This window comes from Lepidochelys olivacea, assembly GCF_965140295.1.
Source record: "Lepidochelys olivacea isolate rLepOli2 genome assembly, chromosome: 3".
In the NCBI taxonomy this organism is placed as follows: Eukaryota; Metazoa; Chordata; order Testudines; family Cheloniidae; genus Lepidochelys; species Lepidochelys olivacea.
The window spans coordinates 141,847,761-141,867,181 of NC_140413.1; the positions used below are offsets into that span (position 1 = coordinate 141,847,761).

The 19,421-nt window shown below is 40.7% G+C and overlaps 1 protein-coding gene across 1 annotated transcript in view; it reads left to right on the forward strand.

Moving 5' to 3' along the window:
- DRC8 (dynein regulatory complex subunit 8) overlaps window positions 1-19,421 on the forward strand; it is a 34,748-nt gene that overhangs the window by 4,667 nt on the left and 10,660 nt on the right. Inside the window, exon 2 of the mRNA XM_084625250.1 lies at window positions 11,684-11,768. Coding sequence (XP_084481376.1) covers window positions 11,684-11,768 — 85 coding nt within the window. The remainder of the gene's footprint in view (window positions 1-11,683; window positions 11,769-19,421) is intronic.

A 19,421-nucleotide genomic window follows, 5' to 3' on the forward strand; every position in this document is an offset into this window, starting at 1 on the left:
AGTGTGTATATTGTGGATCAAAGAGCACAGTAACATTAATTGCATTGCCAAATTAGCCTTTGGGGTATTCCCAGAAATTCTTAGTTGTAGGCTTCTACTAGTTTTCATGGTTAGTGCTTCCCTTGGGGCCTATTATTTTAAACTTTTTTCCTTCATCTGAGTTTAAGTTCCTGATTCTGTGTTTTATGGATGTACACAGCAAGAGACAGTATAGGACCAAATTCTGCCAATTCTTGTGCACATGCTGAACTTTATTTGCACAAGTCATCCTGTTAACTTAAATAATTATTCACAAGAATAGTCTCACTGAAGTTAATGGGACTACTTGTGTGAGCAAAGTTATGCATGTGCCTAAATGTTTGCGGGATCAGGACCATAGTGTCCATGCCTATTCTCATTATCTTTTGTTTCTTTATTGTACAGCTACTTTTTTCCTAATAGGTATTCTGAAAATGTATTTTATACTCAGCTGATTCTACTATTGCTCTTTTTTGCTCTCTACTGTTTCTGTTATATGTATTTTCCCTTCTGTCGTTCTGTTTTCTTTCCCTTTTCATGATGCTTAATTCAATGTTTTCTTTTTTGTGTGTGCTGATGGCTTCCTTACACTTTGACATAACATGTCAATACTCCCAAGCTTTAACATCTCATTACTGTTGTTGCAAGAACCTGAAAGCAAGATGTCAGATGGTGCCCTACTAGAGCCTAATGTAGAATTAGTGAAAATAGGTCTCTTTTCTTCCAGTAATCATATAAAAGGCAAGGGTTGAACATCCTTATATCTTCATAGGAATGTCATGTAATTGATCAGTCTTTCTGATATAATAAAGATGGTCTTGGGTGTGGGGGAGAGGGAAGTGAAGTTAAGATTCATAGATATTAAGGCCAGAAAGGACCAATAGATAGATCATCTAATCTGATCATTTGCGTAATAGAAGCCATAGATTTTCACCAAGTAACAACTTGTATTGAGCCCAGTAATTTTGGGTTTGACTAAAGCATATCTTCCAGAAAGGCATTCAGTCTTGATTTGAAGATTTCAGGAAATAGAGAATCTACCACTTCCCTTAGTAGCTTGTTCCAGTGGTTATCAATTGCTTTTGTTGGTAGTTTGATTACTGTTTGAAATATGTAATCACCCTTGATAACTTCATTCCCCTACCTGTATTTTGCAATTTAACAGTTCATATATAGGATTACATTACATTTAAAATCAAATACAGAATATTGCCAACACAGACATTCAGAAACCATGAGTGAGACCCCATCCCAAAATCATGAGATTTTTTTTTTAAATCACAATTTTTAAGCCAAAAATAACCCAGGGTGGTGGTTCTTTGCTTCTGGATTTTGACCCTGTAGGTTACTCTTACATCCATTTCCCAGCTTTTCTTTGTAACATTAAAGGCTAGAAATGTACTACTTTTTTCAATCAGCGATACAAGGTAAGTGAGGTAATATCTTTTATTTGACCAACCTCTGTTGGTGGAAGTGACGCTCTTTCAAGCTTTACAGAGCTCTTCAGGTCTGGGGTAGGTTACCAGAGTGTCTAAGATGAAATCTGAATTTCTGTTTTAATGCCATTATTCCAGAAAATCGGGCTTTAAGAAAAGCACTAAATATTGCAAAACTCACAATAAAATCACAAAAGCTGGCAATACTGATTACAGGTAGCCTGAATTAGTGTGATACATACCTTCTTCTGACTCCTTCCACATGTGTGTTACCTATGTCTACACTAGAGACCTTACAGCAGCACATCTGTACTGATGCAGTTGCGCTGCTATAAGATCTCTTGTGTAGCCATGGGAGAGACAGCAGAGATAATTAAACCATCCCCAACAAACAGTGGTAGCTATGTTGGCAGGAGAAGCACTCCAACCAACATATGCCAGCTAAACTTATGTTGCTCGGGTGTGTTGTTTTCTCCCTCATAAAATCCACACCCCCGAGTGACAAAGTTATACCGATATAAGTTTGTAGTGTAGACCAGAACTCAGTTAGCAATACACAGGTTGCTGGCTGCTATTGAAATTTTAAGCACTGTGGCCCAGAACTTCAGAGGTATTTAGGTTCCCAAATTTTATTGAAATCAATGGGAATTAAGTCCCTAAATATCTGAGGATCTAATTCTGTGTCCTTTAGGTCTTCTCAGGGCATGTAGAATCAATACACTGCTTAGGCCCTGATGCAGCAAACCACTTAAGCACATGTGTAACTTCAAGTAATACCACTGAATGGGAGTACTAATGCACTTTAAGTTACACATGTACTTAAGTGCTATCCTGCATCACAGCTTTAAAATAGATTATGCAGTTTTCTGCATGTTTTCTAATTTTGATAATTTTTGCACATTACAGCCACTCAATTTCCCCCGCTCTCACAAGCCTTGGGAGGCAGGCCAAAACTCGCTTACAGACAGCCCCTGCCAACCTGAAGCAAATACTCACCAGCCACTACACACCACACCACAGAAACACTAACCCAGGAACCAATCCCTGTAACAAACCTTGCTGCCTTCTGTGTCCCCATATCTACACTAGCAACACCATCATAGGACCCAGCCACACCATCAGGGGCTCATTCACATGCACATCTACTAATGTGATATTTGCTATCATGTGCCAGCAATGCCCCCTACCCTGTACATTGGCCAAACTGGACAGTCTCTATGTAAAAGGATAAAATGGACACAAATCAGACATCAGGAATGGTAACATACAAAAGTCAGTAGGAGAACACTTCAATCTCCCTGGACAGTCAATAACAGATTTAAAAGTAGCCATCCTTCAACAAAAAGCAGACTTCAAAGAGAAAACTGCAGAGCTACAATTCATTTGCAAACTGAACACCATCAATTTGGGCTTGAATAGGGACTGGGAGTGGCTGGCTCACTACAAAAGCCATTTTCCCTCTCTTGGTATTGACACTTCCTCATCAATTATTGGGAGAGGACCACATCCACCCTGACTGAATTAGCCTTCAACATTGGTTCTCCACTAGTAAGGTAACTCCCTTCTCTTCATGTGCTAATATATATTTATTCCTGTGTCTGTAATTTTCACTCCATGCATCTGAAGAAGTGGATTTTTTTACCCAGGAAAGCTTATGCCCAAATAAGTCTGTTAGACTTTAAGGTGCCACCGGACTCCTCATTGTTTTTTTGGATACAGACTATCATGGCTACCCCTCTGATACTTGATTATGGACTGTATACACGCAAACTTTTAAACTTAAAGGTTCAGCTTATATTTGAGACTGAAGTAGACAACAAAATGCAGTCATTTTTATAGACAAAGCCATGGCTGACTTTTAAGGCAATTGTGGATTTTTTTTCAGAGAGAGATTTTCCTATTTCCATCGTGCATACAAGTGTAGAAATTTTGCAGATTAACTCTACCTCTAGCTCACTAATTCAACAAGAAATTAGCAGGTTTGTAGAAAGCTGTCAATAATATTTTGTCTTCTGAACAATGCCAAGTATCAGATTCACAATGCTAAAGGGGATTTGCAGTGCTCATACAAATGATCTTTTCTCCAACTGTAGTTAATATGCTGTTCAGAAGAATTTGGGTTTTCATTCCATATCTGTGTGCTAATTTTTTCACATCCTAGATTTTCTCCAGTTTAGAAGTACTTTTATGTTGTGGGAACAAATATATAATTTGCAATAAAATTTGGCAAAATGGAGTGCAGGTGATGAGCTTGATCTACTGGTTAGCATAGCACTACAATGGACCTGCTGTGTGAAAAGTTCATTATTTAAAAGTGGCTTCTAATTCTGGATGCCCAGCCTTAGAAATCTAGGGTCGGATTTCCCCCCCCCCCCCCAGAAACTGTGAACACCCACAATTCAAAATGAAGTAAGTGGTAATGGTGGGTGCTCAGAACCTCTGAAATAATAAGGCCACTTACTTAGGGACTCTAGTATAGATTTAGATGCTGTAGTGGGGTGGTAACCCTGCTCCTGCCGGAAGGGGATAAAGCAGCCGCGGAGAAGGCTGCAGTGAGGAAAGCTGCGCTAATTGGGAAAGCAGTCACAGCTGTAGCCAGTGCAATCATGGCCCAGCTGACCCTTATAAGAGGGTGGTGGGCCAGAAGGATTCAGACTCTCTATCTGTAGAGAGAGAGAAGGACTTGGCTGTCTGGGAGCTGAGCAGGGTACCTGAGTAGAGCAGAGCTGAGGAAAGCTAGAGGAGCTGGGGAGCTCCAGCCTAGCAAAACCCCAGGCTGTAGGCCTAGTTAAAGGCCTATGAAAAGGTACTGGGCCTGCAGAGGGGCAGCCCAGAGATAGGCAGAGGCAGCTGGTCCAGCCCCCCTTGCCGTTGATGAGTGGTTCATAGACTGCAGTCTGCTCCAGGGAGCGGGGGCTAGATGATGACTGGCAGTAGCCACTGAGGTAAGGGAGGGATAGGGGGTTGGGCGTTCCCCTGGGAAGGGAGACCCAGACTGAGGGGGTACAGCCAGGGGGCAGAACCCTAATCTAGAAGGGCACTGGGGTCTGGGAGGGACATGGGTGCCAGTGGCAGGCAAGACACCGGCCTGCAGAGGGCGTTCCTGGCCAGAAGAGCTAATTTGCAGGATGACTGCCAGGAAGCACTGCACTGGTGAGTCGTTGCCCCGTGACAGATGCCTAACTTCTAGCACTCGTATGAAATTTTGACTTGGGTAGCTAAAGTACAGCACCCAAAATTAGAGGCTACTTTTGAAATTATTCCTTGTAGTGTCTGTCCCTCTGCTTCCGTATCTATAAAACAACCAATTCATTTGGCTTTTATGAGGATTAATTAACTGATAAATGTACTGCATTGAATATGTCAGTTGAGGGATGTTGTACAAGTGCAGAGTAATGTTCCATTATAGGCATATAGAAAACTCAGGTGCCATGTAGCACATGGGCTTCTAGTAGCCAGTCTTAATAAATTATGATACATAAGCAATAACACATGATGAGCTTTGTGTGTTAGCCAATAAATGGACACTCTATCTGTGGTGTGATGCTCGCATGCTGTAGTAGTATAGATCGTAGATGGCCCTAGATAAAAGCTGAACATACCAAAAGTTGACATTCATTGCCTGACACAGGCATGTGCAGAAGATGTGCTATTGTATATACAAATTATTTTAAGACCAATTTTTAAAATTCTTAATCTTTTTGCTGTTTTTTTCCGCTTTACATTGATTTCCTCAAAGGGGCCAAAACCAGTACTTCAGAGAGGTCAATCTGAGATTGTACACTAGGCAGACCATGTGTGTTTTACCATAGACCAACTCTTGTCAGCAGAACTCTAGTAGTTAAGATACATATGTATACAAAAGTCATACTTCTAAAAACTTTGTTTCTTATAAAGTAATTGCATGAAATCCAATGTAGTCTTCTGGATTTTAAGGATTTAAAGAATATTTTTTTGCAATCTATTGTGTCCTTCATCCCAAATGTCTTTACAAAGTACAGTATTCTAGCACAATGGGATCTCTTTATAGTTAAGGTTGAGAGTTGCTTATTGTTTAAAGGATGACTGTTCTAAAAGCGCCAAAACATGCTATGCCTCATGGGCCTGTGGGGTAGGGTTATGGGTGCGGGTTTTAGAGTTGTGCGGGTTTTACACAGGGCTCTGCTCCTGGCCCCACGCCTGGGGTCCCAGCTGCCAGCCCCATTGTAAGGGGGGGCACAAGGTAAAAAAGCTTTGGGATCCCTGCTTTACAGTTTCACTGGCTTTCAGTACCCCCACTATAAAAAGTGTTCCAGCGCCACTGGGTAGGGCTTGTGCTCCAAATTTGGGATCATTTGAGCAAGGGATTCTTATGATACTCTCTCCCTAAAATCAGCTGTTTTCAAAATCACTTGGTTCTTCTAACTTCTTTTATGCTCACCTGGGGCTCAGACTATGCTTTAAATCCTCCCCAAACTGATCTCAGCTTCTTAAGCTTTATCTCAGCCAGGGTGGGGCAGCTGCCCAGGGTGCAAAGCCACAGGGGTAGCTTGAGCTGGTGATGCCAGGCAGGCCAGCCCTATGGGGGGAGGGCATGGGGAGGACCCCCCCCAACTCACCTCAGCGTGCACCCAGCCTGTCTGGGTTGATGGAGTACAACCAAAAAATCTAGGGGGGCACATGACTCCCGTGCATCGCCTCTGGTATGAGGTGCAGATATGCTTGTTTGCCCTGGATGCTAAAGTGCCTAGTTACAGCTTTGATGTATATCTGTGGAACACAACACAAACAATGCACTTTCTCTTAGTCTTTTCTTATGTCTACTTATTATGCCACCCACTTACTGAACCATTCCCAATAGCTATTGTTGGCTCCAGGGGGAGGAGTTAAGGGTGAACTGTGGGGATGGTCTGTACCTTAACTCTGTATTGACTGGGTTTCAGAAGTTTGTTTGTATTGCCTTAACTCTTCAATTCCTGATTTTCTAAGATTTCAGTGTTGATGAACTCACCATGCTGGAAGGGCAAGGCTCCACTGGGTAACTTTAATTCTGTGTTAACAAAATGGGGGTTAAGACCTCTAGGTACCAGTGGCAACCACAGCTTCTCTCACATTGCTTTCACATACTCTGAATGTTTCATAAACCAAATTGCCAGGATACAGAAATATGTTTGTCTCTAATAATCTCTAATAAACAGACTGTAAATAGAAAATACAAATTATGTCAAGAACTGGAAAAATATAATACTTTGGGTATAACTATGAGGAGGAGATGGAGTAACTCTTTACATATGGACAAAGTGACAATGAACTATTGACTAGATCTTCTAAACTGCTATTCATGCACATTGGAAAACATAATCCCAACTATACATATAAAATGAGGGGGTCTAAATTTCCTGTTACCACTCAAGAAAGAGATCTTGGAGTCAAAAGAAATATGAGGTTCAATAAGGATAAGTGCAGGGTCCTGCACTTAGGACGGAAGAATCCAATGCACCGCTACAGACTAGGGGCCGAATGGCTAGGCAGCAGTTCTGCGGAAAAGGACCTAGGGGTGACAGTGGACGAGAAGCTGGATATGAGTCAGCAGTGTGCCCTTGTTGCCAAGAAAGCCAATGGCATTTTGGGATGTATAAGTAGGGGCTTAGCGAGCAGATCGAGGGATGTGATCGTTCCCCTCTATTCGACATTGGTGAGGCCTCATCTGGAGTACTGTGTCCAGTTTTGGGCCCCACACTACAAGAAGGATGTGGATAAATTGGAGAGAGTCCAGCAAAAGGCAACAAAAATGATTAGGGGTCTAGAACACATGACTTATGAGGAGAGGCTGAGGGAGCTGGGATTGTTTAGTCTGCAGAAGAGAAGAATGAGGGGGGATTTGATAGCTGCTTTCAACTACCTGAAAGGGGGTTCCAAAGAGGATGGCTCTAGACTGTTCTCAATGGTAGCAGATGACAGAACGAGGAGTAATGGTCTCAAGTTGCAGTGGGGGAGGTTTAGATTGGATATTAGGAAAAACTTTTTCACTATGAGGGTGGTGAAACACTGGAATGCGTTACCTAGGGAGGTGGTAGAATCTCCTTCCTTAGAAGTTTTTAAGGTCAGGCTTGACAAAGCCCTGGCTGGGATGATTTAACTGGGAATTGGTCCTGCTTCGAGCAGGGGGTTGGACTAGATGACCTTCTGGGGTCCCTTCCAACCCTGATATTCTATGTTGTTGCTCTCTAGAGGCATGAGGCCCTTTTAATTCTCTGCAGGTTACTCAAAGTGGAATTAGTAGGTGAGATATAGGGAAATTGCTTTACAATTATGAATTTACATTATACTTGTGACTTTATTAGGTTAATTGTTAATATAGATACATATCTGAATAATTTATATCCTATTTTCCCAATTCATGTATGTGAATAACCAGCGTAAGAAGTTAATATATTGTATTTTAAGCAAATAAAGAAATTAATTCTGTGAGTTTCAAGGGTGCTGAGCAACCTGCATCACCCAGTACACTGCAGACATAATTTAACATTTTGTATGTGGGGCAAGAACACTTCAGAAGGTAACATTGTATAACAAATTCATCAGGCTGTTTGAGACTGGACCTTTTCTTGTGAGCGTCTACCACTACCTAGCATTTTAGGGGGCTGTTTCATCTTGGTCCAACCTGCCTGCCTGTCGTCCTGATGCCGTTTCTTCAAACTGTGACTTTTCAGTTCTGCAAAAGGAATGACAGGCTTTGAAACTGCCATGGCTCCATTGCATAGACTGTCAGAGCAACTGGCCTTGAAAAAAGAAAGGAAGAAAAAGCTTATGTCTAATGATAAAATATAGTGATTTTTTTTTTAAGAGCCACTTTTTAAAGTTCTCATTATTCTGATGGTGGCAGAGCCACATCTGTTTGTTTTTCTTCTCTTCCCTGCCCTGACTGCAGCAATAATTCTTTGAAGAAATAATGTCATGAACAGGACAGATCTGCTGCTAAGGGGTGGGCTTAAACAGCCTCGTCATTGTAGAGAACAGCATGGATCCTCTAAAGAGGAAAAATCCAGATTGAGAGCAGCCAGGAAAATTAATTTGGGAATCTCTATTCCCACCATTCTCAAAAAGTGGGAGTGTCTGGAGCTTTGTGTAGCTCTCATAGGAATAAGTTTAAAAATCCTAAAATATTGGGAAATCTGGCAAAGATAATAAATGAGGGGAAATTGGTCTGCAAATAGCTTTTATATTTAACATTTGATGAATGAATTTTAAGGCATCTTCTTTCCCAGTTGCTCAAGTGTTTTTAAAACTAATTGAACCTGAGAAAATGGAAAAAATTGAGAAGTATGTGAAGCATTTTAGCGATATAACAGATAATGTCTCTTTTTTTCTATGTGTGACTTTGCTGGGAATTAGTTGCATGCAATGGAATTTTCATATACCCTATAGATCCTAGGTTTCATTCAAGCCATAAAAAAAATCTGCTATTTTGTGCCATTACTACCCAGTGCTTTTACACATTGTGCCTTTTCCAGTTTGTATATTCACATTATAATTCTGAATACATATTCCTCAAAATAAAGTCCTTGGTGTTCTACTTGTTATGTATATGTTGTGTATATCATTTTTTAAAAAAAATATTTAAATACAGAGGACTAGCTCATAGCTCTTCTAATCTGCACCTAGTAAGGCTCCTCCATATACACACAAATTTGCGTACATTAGAGGAGTAGTATAGCGTTTAAAGGCCTGACCCTGAGAAGAGCTGAACACCTAGTGAGGCTATTTCTACACTTAAACCACTATGGCGGCACAGCTGCAGCCATTTAGTGTAGCCACTCTCTCTACTGATGGGACGAGTTCTCCTGTTGCTGTAGTTAATCCACCTCCTTGAGAGCCAGTAGCTAGATCGACAGAAGAAGTCTTCGATTGAGCTAGTGCTGCCTACACCCAGTGTTAGGTAGGCTTAACTATGTTGCTCAGTGACATAGGCACTGACTCCATGGATGCTCTGGAGCACCCACAGGAAAAAAAAATAGTGGGTACTCGGGAACCAACCAGTGGCCTGGCTGATCAGCTTCTGTCCCTTCCCCAGCACCTCCCACCCACCAGTGGGCCCCACTGATCAGCTCCTCCATCACCCTCCCAGCTCCTCATGCTAGCAGAGGATCAGCTGTTTAGTGGCGTCCAGGAGGTTCTGTGAGGAGGGCCAGGAAGAGGCAGAGTAAGGGCAGGATGTGCTCAGGGGAGGGGGTGGGAAGGGGTGGAGCGGGCACAGGAAGAGGTGGAGTGGGGACTTGGGGGAAGAAGTGGAGTGAGGGCTGGGTCTGGGGTGGCATGGGGGGGTCGAGCACCCCTGGGAAAATTAGAAAGTTGGTGCCTCTACTCAGGGGTGTGAAAAAATCCATCCCCCTGAGTGATGTAACTGGGTTGATATAACTTGTTAGTGTAGACCTGGCCTTAGTTCGGTGGGAATTATAGGTGCTCAGTAGGGGCCTGATCCAGGAGCCATTGAAGTCGGTGGAAAGACTTCCATTAACTTCAGTAGGCTGAGGATCAGACTTTAAGTGCTTGGCACCACTTAGGATTAGGTCCACCTAGGTTTTAACCACAGCTGAAAGCAATGATGAAAACACTTTAGTTTTAAGTGGATACAAGTACAAACCACATTCATGGTTTTAGCTAGCTTTTGAAAAGGTGCTGCTACGTGGTCTAGTTTTGTAGGGTAGAGAAGGTGTAAGACACCAAATGCAAAGTAATGCGTTTGGAGCCAGATACAAACCTATTTCTCTGAATGGGAGTCTTTCCATTGTGTTTAGTGTACTCTTGATCAGACCTGTAGGCTCTAACTGAAGACCAGACTATACACTGATGAAGAATTGTAATGTAGTGACAATGGAAGAAGCCAAATTGGTAATAAGTTACAGTAAAGACAAATAAGATGTTAGTGCCTGATCCTCTCCTGCCTTTTATAGCCATTTACACTTGTGTAGAACAGTGGCTCTCAACCTTTACAGACTACTAGACCCCTTCAGGAGTCTGATTTGCCTTGCCTGCCCCCAAGTTTCATGTCCCTTAACTATTTGCTTACAAAATCAGATATAAAAATATAAATTTCACAGCACACTATTGTTGAAAAATTGCTTGCTTTATTCTATGGTAAAAATAAAATCAATTGGAATATAACTTTTCATTATGTAAATTTCAGAGCAGTATAAACAAGTTACTGTCTTGAAATTTTTGTTTATACTGACTTCACAAGTGCTTTTTATGTAGCCTGTTGTAAAACTAGGCAAATACCTCGATGAGTTTTTGTACCCTCTGGAAGACCTCTGCATATCCCGAGGGGTACATGTACCTTGGATGAGAACCAAGTAAAATATATATAAATTCTACCGAATCACAATTCTCTACTCTCAGACACTTGTGATAGCATTTTATACCTATTTTCACAGATATAAATTAATGCACAAGGAGCAAGACAGAGGAGAATTAGGCCAGTAAGTTGTATCAAAAAACATTTAATATACACAAAGAAATAAAGTATTTTACCTATGTACAATACCATCATGAAGACCCAGTAGAGTTATTGCATCCATTTTGGGGAATTGTGCATCTGTGTGAACAGACACATTCTGGAGAGGGTCCAGAGAGAAGTTACCAAATTGCTCAAAGTGGGGGAACAAAAAAATCAAAACAAAAAACGCCTCATAAGTAGATGCAGGAAGAAAAAAATTATGAAAGAGAGAGACAAATTAAAAGGGAAGGAGACAGAGATATGGAAGAGAAATAAATTGCAGGAGGGAGGAGGAAAAAGATGGACAACAGGAGGAACAGCTACTCTGCTGAGAGCAATGCAAAGAGGGCACTAAAGGGATAGATGCATTACCCTCAACAGATGGAGGGATTGTTGCTATGATGTGGGCCCTTTGAACAGAGGAAGAAAGTAGAAGGAGAAAGAGGAGTCCTTTCATCTCTCTCTTCCCCAAAAAAGAAAGGGATCCTCAAACAAAGAGGGATAAGATTAAAGAGGCAAAGAGTAAGATGCTTAAAGAAATAAAGGAGTGGAAAGAGACAGACATAAGACCTGGTGGTAGAATGGAATGTGTGAAACCTAAAGCTAGGGTGAATAGGGGGAAATTCAGAGAAGTGAATCGTTCCATTTTAGGGTAGAGACTGTATTTGAGTCTTTCTTCAGATGATACTTAAATTAGAGATAAAATTCATTGGAATAGCTTGGTGAAACTTTTTTTTGGTTTTGTGTCTTGCAGAAGCTGTAATAGCAGACATTCAGAAAAAGATTACAGACGCTTTTGAAGTGTTTGACCATGAATGCAATAAAACTGTGGATGTCAGGTTTGAAAATCTTTTCTCAGAGAAATATTATGACTTTTTTTGCAGAGCAAAACACTGCCCTAAATCCTAAACCACTTTAACAAGAAACAAAATTGAAATAATGCACCATGACCTTGATTCTGTAAACATTTATGCACATGCTTAACTGGACTAGTGTGCGTAGTCCCACTGATTTAAGACTGATACTGGATTAGGAGGCAGTGGGCTGGCAGGGCAAAGAGGAGCTGGAGTTGGGGAGAAACTGGGATTGATTGGGCAAGGAGATTGGGATGAGGAGCCCAGGGAGGGGAAGACTGAGATTAGATGACAAGCTGGGTGGGGAGAGGGAGGGCCAGACTGGAACAATGTCAGGCTTGGGTGGAAGAGGGGCAGAAGGGTTTATAGCCACCGAAGCACACACCCCTCCAGAACCTGAAATGGAACCCAAGAATGACGTTCTGTGGTGCGGTGCAGTCCAGACCAGTGAGGGGCTGTGTCACCCCAGGTTGCAGGGCAAGGGTATCTCACAATGCTTTGCTACTGTAGCTCCTACCTGAGCTGCACACAAACCGCCTGCCAGCATGCAGGTCACACCCTGAGTGTCTGTATAGCCAGAGCCCTGGTCTGCCAGTTCTGACCCCAGCAGCCTGTCAGCAAACACCAGATACACTCTAGCTTCTAGTAGCCTTAGTTACTATTTACAGGGTTACCCCAACACACTCCCAGTCTTAGTTTCCTTCAAATACATGTGTTCTGCACTGTCCAGCCCTCTCCTGCATAGTTCAGATATATTAGGTCCATTGCCCCTCTAAGGGGATCAATATATGATCGTTTACTCTCCCAAATGGCATTACTCACACAGTTCACAACACTGGATTAGTTTTGATTACATAATAAAACAAGCTTGTTTAACTAAAAAGAGATGGGTGTTATGTGAGTGCAACTACAAGGCATTAAAACCAGAAATGGTTACGAGAGAAATAAAGATAAAATGATTTACAGTCCTAAAACTTAAACTAATATTAGTTCAAGATAAAATTCTTACCACATGCTCCCAGCAACAAGGCTGACCAAATGACCAGGATCTCTCCCAAAGTCAAATGGGCTGGTTTCTTTTGTCATTTTAGGGGAAACAGCAAGAGATGGATGGGGGAGGGAGCTTGGGGTGTTTTTGCCCCTCACTTTTATAGTTCAGTCACACTCTGAAATGCATTTTCATGAGGGTTACCCCTAGATAAAATTCATACTTACTGTGAGAATGGAGACAAGGACAAAAATGATTAGGGGTCTGGAACACATGAGTTATGAGGAGAGGCTGAGGGAACTGGGATTGTTTAGTCTGCAGAAGAGAAGAATGAGGGGGGATTTGATAGCTGCTTTCAACTACCTGAGAGGTAGTTCCAGAGAGGATGGTTCTAGACTATTCTCAGTGGTGGAAGAGGACAGGACAAGGAGTAATGGTCTCAAGTTGCAATGGGGGAGGTTTAGGTTGGATATTAAGAAAAACTTTTTCACTAGGAGGGTGGTGAAACACTGGAATGCGTTGCCTAGGGAGGTGGTGGAATCTCCTTCCTTAGACGTTTTTAAGGTCAGGCTTGACAAAGCCCTGGCTGGGATGATTTAATTGGAGATGGGTCCTGCTTTTGAGCAGGGGGTTGGACTAGATGACCTCCTGAGGTCCCTTCCAACCATGATATTCTATGACTCTGGTGGTGAAAGAGGTTCCATGCTGCTGTTTGCTAAAATGCAGCTAGATCTCTTCATACATCCCTTGTTGCCAAAGAATGGTTACTTGATAGGTGATTAACTATCACCTTTGATGATGCCTGACTAGAGGGGTCAGTTTATCCCTTGTCTTTGAGAAACAGATTTATCCACTCCCCAGACTTGTCTGGTGAACACCCTTCAGTCATGATGTCAGGTTATATTCATAACTTTACATATAATGTTACTACATAAATCTCACCATGATATTATTGACCAGCAAGTTATTAGTTTTCCAGTGATATCTTACAAGGGATATTTGGTACAAAGATTGTTACAATGGTGTGTAGGGTGTGAATACAAGGGTGTCTTTGGTCACACCGGGGTTGCCAAGTCTCAGTATTCCTGCTGTCAGTAAATATCTATAAAATCCACTTGCATAGTATGGTTCCTCCTCCTCTAATGCTGGTCCATGTAGAGGGTGACAACTTACTCTTGTAATTAGTTTCTCCAGTAGCTCAAGTGGCAGAGGTCTGCACTGTGGATCTAAAGGTCCAACCTTGATGATGATCCATTTAGATGTCAACATGAAGCCACAGATGGAACATCAATTTTTTAATTTGCTTTTTTAAAAACCTAGGAAGTTACACACACGCACAAGTGTTAAAAGAACACTAAGATTGTAAATGAAGCAGTTAAAAGTTAGGAAATACCAGAATTAAGGTTGCCTGTGCAACCCAAACTTGGTTCCCTTGTGTGTATGCATTATGCTATAGTCTTGTATTATATGTTCACACACTATTTTTCCCACAGGACCTGTGCTTCATTCACTGTACAGGATGGACCTGGTTTGGGGATGTATGACGTCCTGAGGCACAATTTGGACTGTGGAATTACTGCGTCTCCTTAATTCTCTCACTAACGGTGCCTTTTACTCTGCTCTGCTAGCAGCCCCTTTAGGCTTTGCTCTCTGGAGGCATGCCCAAAGTTATATGAATGCACTCTCAAGCCACTCATGAGGTGAATACAGGGAGACCACAGAAAATTGCCCCAGCCTTGCACCCAGAAATGTGTTCGCGTTGTCAAAGGGTAGTCAACGTGCACCAGCCTCTAAGCTGAGCAGATCCCCCAAGCACTTGAGACAAACTTATTGGTTTCGATTAAACATCAAAATAAGTTTAACAACTAGAGAGATTTTTTTTTTAAGTGATAGGCATAAAGATCGGAGTTGGTTACATAACAAATAAAAGTAAACCCGCACACTAAACCCTAAACTTTATCAGGCTAAGCAAGATTTGAATCTGTTTTTCTCACCCTGCTGGACATTGCAGCCCATTTTCAGTTCACACTAACTAGAAAGCCTTCTACTTAGGACCATCCCTTCCCTCCAATTCAAGGAGACTTCTTTGTCTTCCAAATGAACTTACTTCCAGATGTTGAGATGGGGGAGGAGAGAGGTGAACTGATGATGTCACTGTCCCTTATTTTATATTCGCCTCCAGGTGTTGGAAAAATCCATGCTGTCATGGGGGTTAGGCTACCTCCATTGTGTACATGAGCTGCTGACCATCCTTCATGCTGGTGAATGGCCAGTGATGGTTACTTAACACCTGGCTGGGTGTTGGTCACTCTTTTGTTGCTACTGAAGAGCTAGTCAGTGGGAGTTTCCCAGACTCTTAACATGTTTCAGTAACAAGCATATAACAAAGTCTTTTAACTTCATATATAATGATATACACATTTAAACAGGATAATGAGGTTCATTAAATTAAGACTTTTCAAATGATACTTCACAAGGTATACTTTGTACAAAACATATTATAATCATATGATAGTAGTGGATATGTGGGTACAGAGGGTATCATGGGGTACAGTAAAAGAAAAGGAGTACTTGTGGCACCTTAGAGACTAACCAATTTATTTGAGCATACGCTTTCGTGAGCTACAGCTCTCACAAAAGCTTATGCTCAAATAAATTGGTTAGTCTCTAAGGTGCCACAAGTACTCCTTTTCTTTTTGCAAATACAGACTAACACGGTTGCTACTCTGAAACCTATTAATATATGTGAACCACTCAGATATTACAGTGAAAAGCACCATTGAAAAGTCCATGAGGAAATAAATCCTTCTGTCTTCAGAGCTTTGAAACCTTTCATTCTTTTAACGTATATATTTTTATATAATAAACAGAGGATCGAGTTTCAGAGAAAAGACTTCAGAGATAGGCCATTATCATTAACATTTACTTTCAGTCGTGTTTTCATTATTCTTTTTATATTTTCACTAGTGTGGATGCACTGAACAATTTTTTTTTTCTTCACTAGTGGAATGTCATCAATTCAATTACCAGGAGTTCAGTTCTCCAGTGTAAATATAGCTTAGGGTGACTGGAGAGCTAAAGAAATTGATATCCGAAGAGACTGGAGGCTGGAAGACTGAAATTGATAGTGGAAGAGATTTTTATTGCAGACTTTTTAAAACCCTTTTTTCCCACCCTTATTTAATGTCAATGTCCAATAAACACTAGAGAGAGAGGATTTTTTTTTTTTAAGATTCAGCACCCCAGCCTCTCCAGTTGAGGGATGAGGGCTCACAGTACACATTTCTGAAGAATCACCCCTCAAGAAGCCTTATAGCAAAACTAGGAGGGAGAAGACTTGACATTCCTGATATTTGTAAAGTAAAACCAGAGAAAAATCCTTTTAAAAATGTTCCAGCCTTCTTTTATACAACCTAAAGAAAGGAAAAAAAATGAGGGGACATGAACCCAATTAAAAAAAAAATCTGTGAAGAGTACTTGAAAATAATCTCTCCTGAATCCAAGGGTGTCTATTTTAATACTTTATTTTGAAAGAAACATGCCCTTATGCTGAAACACGTTCATACATGCTTATCTTTAAGTGAGTATTTTCCATTACTTTCACATACCACCTACTTTAAGCATGTTTGTAGGGTCAGGGGCAATAACGAGAAATTGGATTTTTTTTCCACGCGTTTACCCAATATTTATTGGATATAACCATCTAAAAATGATTTAGTTAGTATTACTCATTGATCTAGAGCCAGGGAAAAAGTTATGTAATTAAGTCATCTATTTATATTGTCTGCACAGTCTTTGTTAAATTTCTTAATATTCTGGTGACCTAAATCAGTAATTTTTCAGCAATACACATTTACTGTAAATTCTGTAGAGTAGCCATAGCCTTTGTAGCTACTCCTGCTTCTGTAGAAGTATTTGAGAAAAGTGTGCTCTTTCATTTTGAATACCAATGAGGAAATCGGCTTACACCTTGCTGTCTTTCCTGGCCTGGGTAGGAAAGAGCTTTTACATTAGTCGTCCTTTTCCTTTTGATATTTCTATCTGCTAGGTGCTCATTTTAACTGTTATTTGGTTCTGTATATTCTGGTATATTGTTTGTATTACTTTAGTGCCCAGGAGCCCTGACCCCATTGTGACAGGCATTGCACATGTGCACGCACACACAAAAAATTACCCGTCCCTCTCCAAAGTTGCTTAAAGCTAAGTATAAGACGAGACAACAGATTAGATATGGACAGGCAGGGGAGTACAAGGAAACAGTGAGACAATGTTAGTCAGTATGACCAATGGACAGTGGTCAAAGCATGCTACTAGCCATGAAGTTTGCTAAAATCTTCATTTTTTTTAATTGTATGTTGGATGTGTATTTTGAGGGAAACGCTGGGACAATGAAATGATATGAATAAACTTTTCCTTGACAGTTTCTTTCTTGAGATGATAAACCGTAAGATATGAAAGGGGAGGTCAGAAAGTCTATTAAATGTAACAAACTCACTATTTCATGTCAAAATTATTACCCTATAAAAATCATTAACAGTATTTCTTCACGCATCCTTCCTGATTCATAAATGCAATTTCTTTTATCTCCCTGTTTTATCACATTCAGAATAGTAGGTGATTATGTTGTGTCAGAGGGTGGCAGTACTGCACAATTCTTAACCATGGTCATAAAAGTATTATGAATATTCTCTCTTGGAACATCAGGTACCCTTGAAGAGAAGGTGAGATTTTAACCTATTTGCAGAAAGCCAATACCAATATACTGCCTGACCTTTAAGCATGCACGTACGAGACTAAAAAGAAACAAGCTTTGCATTGGAAGATGTTCTGCTCTTTTTCTCACAATATAAATTACAAAGAGGTTTTTTTTGTGATTACTGCAAAGTTTGTCCTGCAAAATATTACTTTTTATTTGATAAATATGACATTTAGGATTATATTTCATCTGCAGTATAAACTCAGATTAAGTAGATGAGCATTAAACTGTGATTCACTAACTCAGATGCATCAAGTAGGTGAGCATTTTGCTTAGATTCACCATCACTTCTGTGTGCTAGAAACTATGCTAGCAGAAGCCAAAGATGGTGCATCAAGTGGAGGGGGGAGGCTGGCAGGGAAAGATAGTGATTCAGCTGGGGTCTCTAAAGCTTCTTTACTCTATGCCACCACTAGAACCTGGTATTTAGCTTCCTTTAATCCTGGACACCAAAAACAACCGACATGGCCTTATTTTTACAACCCTGGTCCACCCATTCTACTATTCCCATCTGCTGCTGTTACTTTTCATCGTGTGTGCAATTTGAATGTAAGCTCTTCAAATCAGGGACTGTCTTTCTCTACATCCTTATGGTGCCTAACACATTTTGGGTGTTACTGTAATAATGTGATTGTTTTGTAAGTGTTTGATTTTTATCTATACAACTTCCACTAGAAAACTCTAATTGTCTGTTAGATGCACTGGCAGTGATGGATGAACCTCAAAAGTTTAAGAATCCTATAGCATGGATGTTTATGCAAGGTTAACTGAACTTCTTTGCTCTGGAATTGGACTAGAAAAATTTCAAGAAACACACACGAGTTCCTGTGTTTCTTGATTTACATCACACCAGAAATACGAAAAAACCGCACCCCTTAGTTGACATAGATTTGCCAGCCAAACCCCAAATACAGACACAGTTATGCTAACAAAGGCACTCTTCTATCGCTATAGCTAACGTTGTTCATGGAGGAAGTGTTAATATGCTGACAGAAAAACGCTCTGTGTTAGCACTTACACTGTGGGGATTTGTGTCGGTATAGCAATGCCAGTATCGCTATACTGGCAAAAAGAAAAGGAGGACTTGTGGCACCTTAGAGACTAACCCATTTATTTCAGCACAAGCTTTCGTGAGCTACAGCTCAATGCATCGGATGCATTGAGCTGTAGCTCACGAAAGCTTATGCTCAAATAAATGGGTTAGTCTCTAAGGTGCCACAAGTCCTCCTTTTCTTTTTGTGAATACAGACTAACACGGCTGTTACTCTGAAACCTGTCATTATACTGGCAAAGCATTTATAATATAGACAAGGCCTAAGATGCAACTGGGAAGTGCAAAGATAGATGGATTCATTTTTTTAAATTCACAATTTCAAAATGGGAAAAATTAAGTTTGAGGTGGTTCAGGTCTGTCTTTTTTTTTTTAATCAGTTGAAACCAGTTTGCTCATCTTTGACCTCTAGAAACCTCAGGTGAATTTATATGTACACTGTGACACCCTTCTAAATTTCTCAGATAGCATCTCTCTTGATATTTAATTTTTTGTTTCTATTTGAGGCATCACTAGTTTGGTCCTAAATTTTATTTGGAACTTCATAACAAGTGCGCTAGATTTGTTAGTAAGGTCTTCCACTCATGAACCACTAATGTGTGCATGCAACATAGAGCCAGGCTGGTAATCTTGACCATGTAGTGGTGTTTTCAACTTTGAAGCTCACTCAACAATGCTGCACCCGCCTTCATTTTACCTTCATTTTACCTTCATATAGGACTTTTCATCTCAATGGATTCCAAAGAGCCTTATTAACTATGGTATACAGTATAAATATAGACCCTGCTGAAATCCAGCCATACTGAGAAAGAGAACTGCAGTCAGGAAGCAACCTACATACAA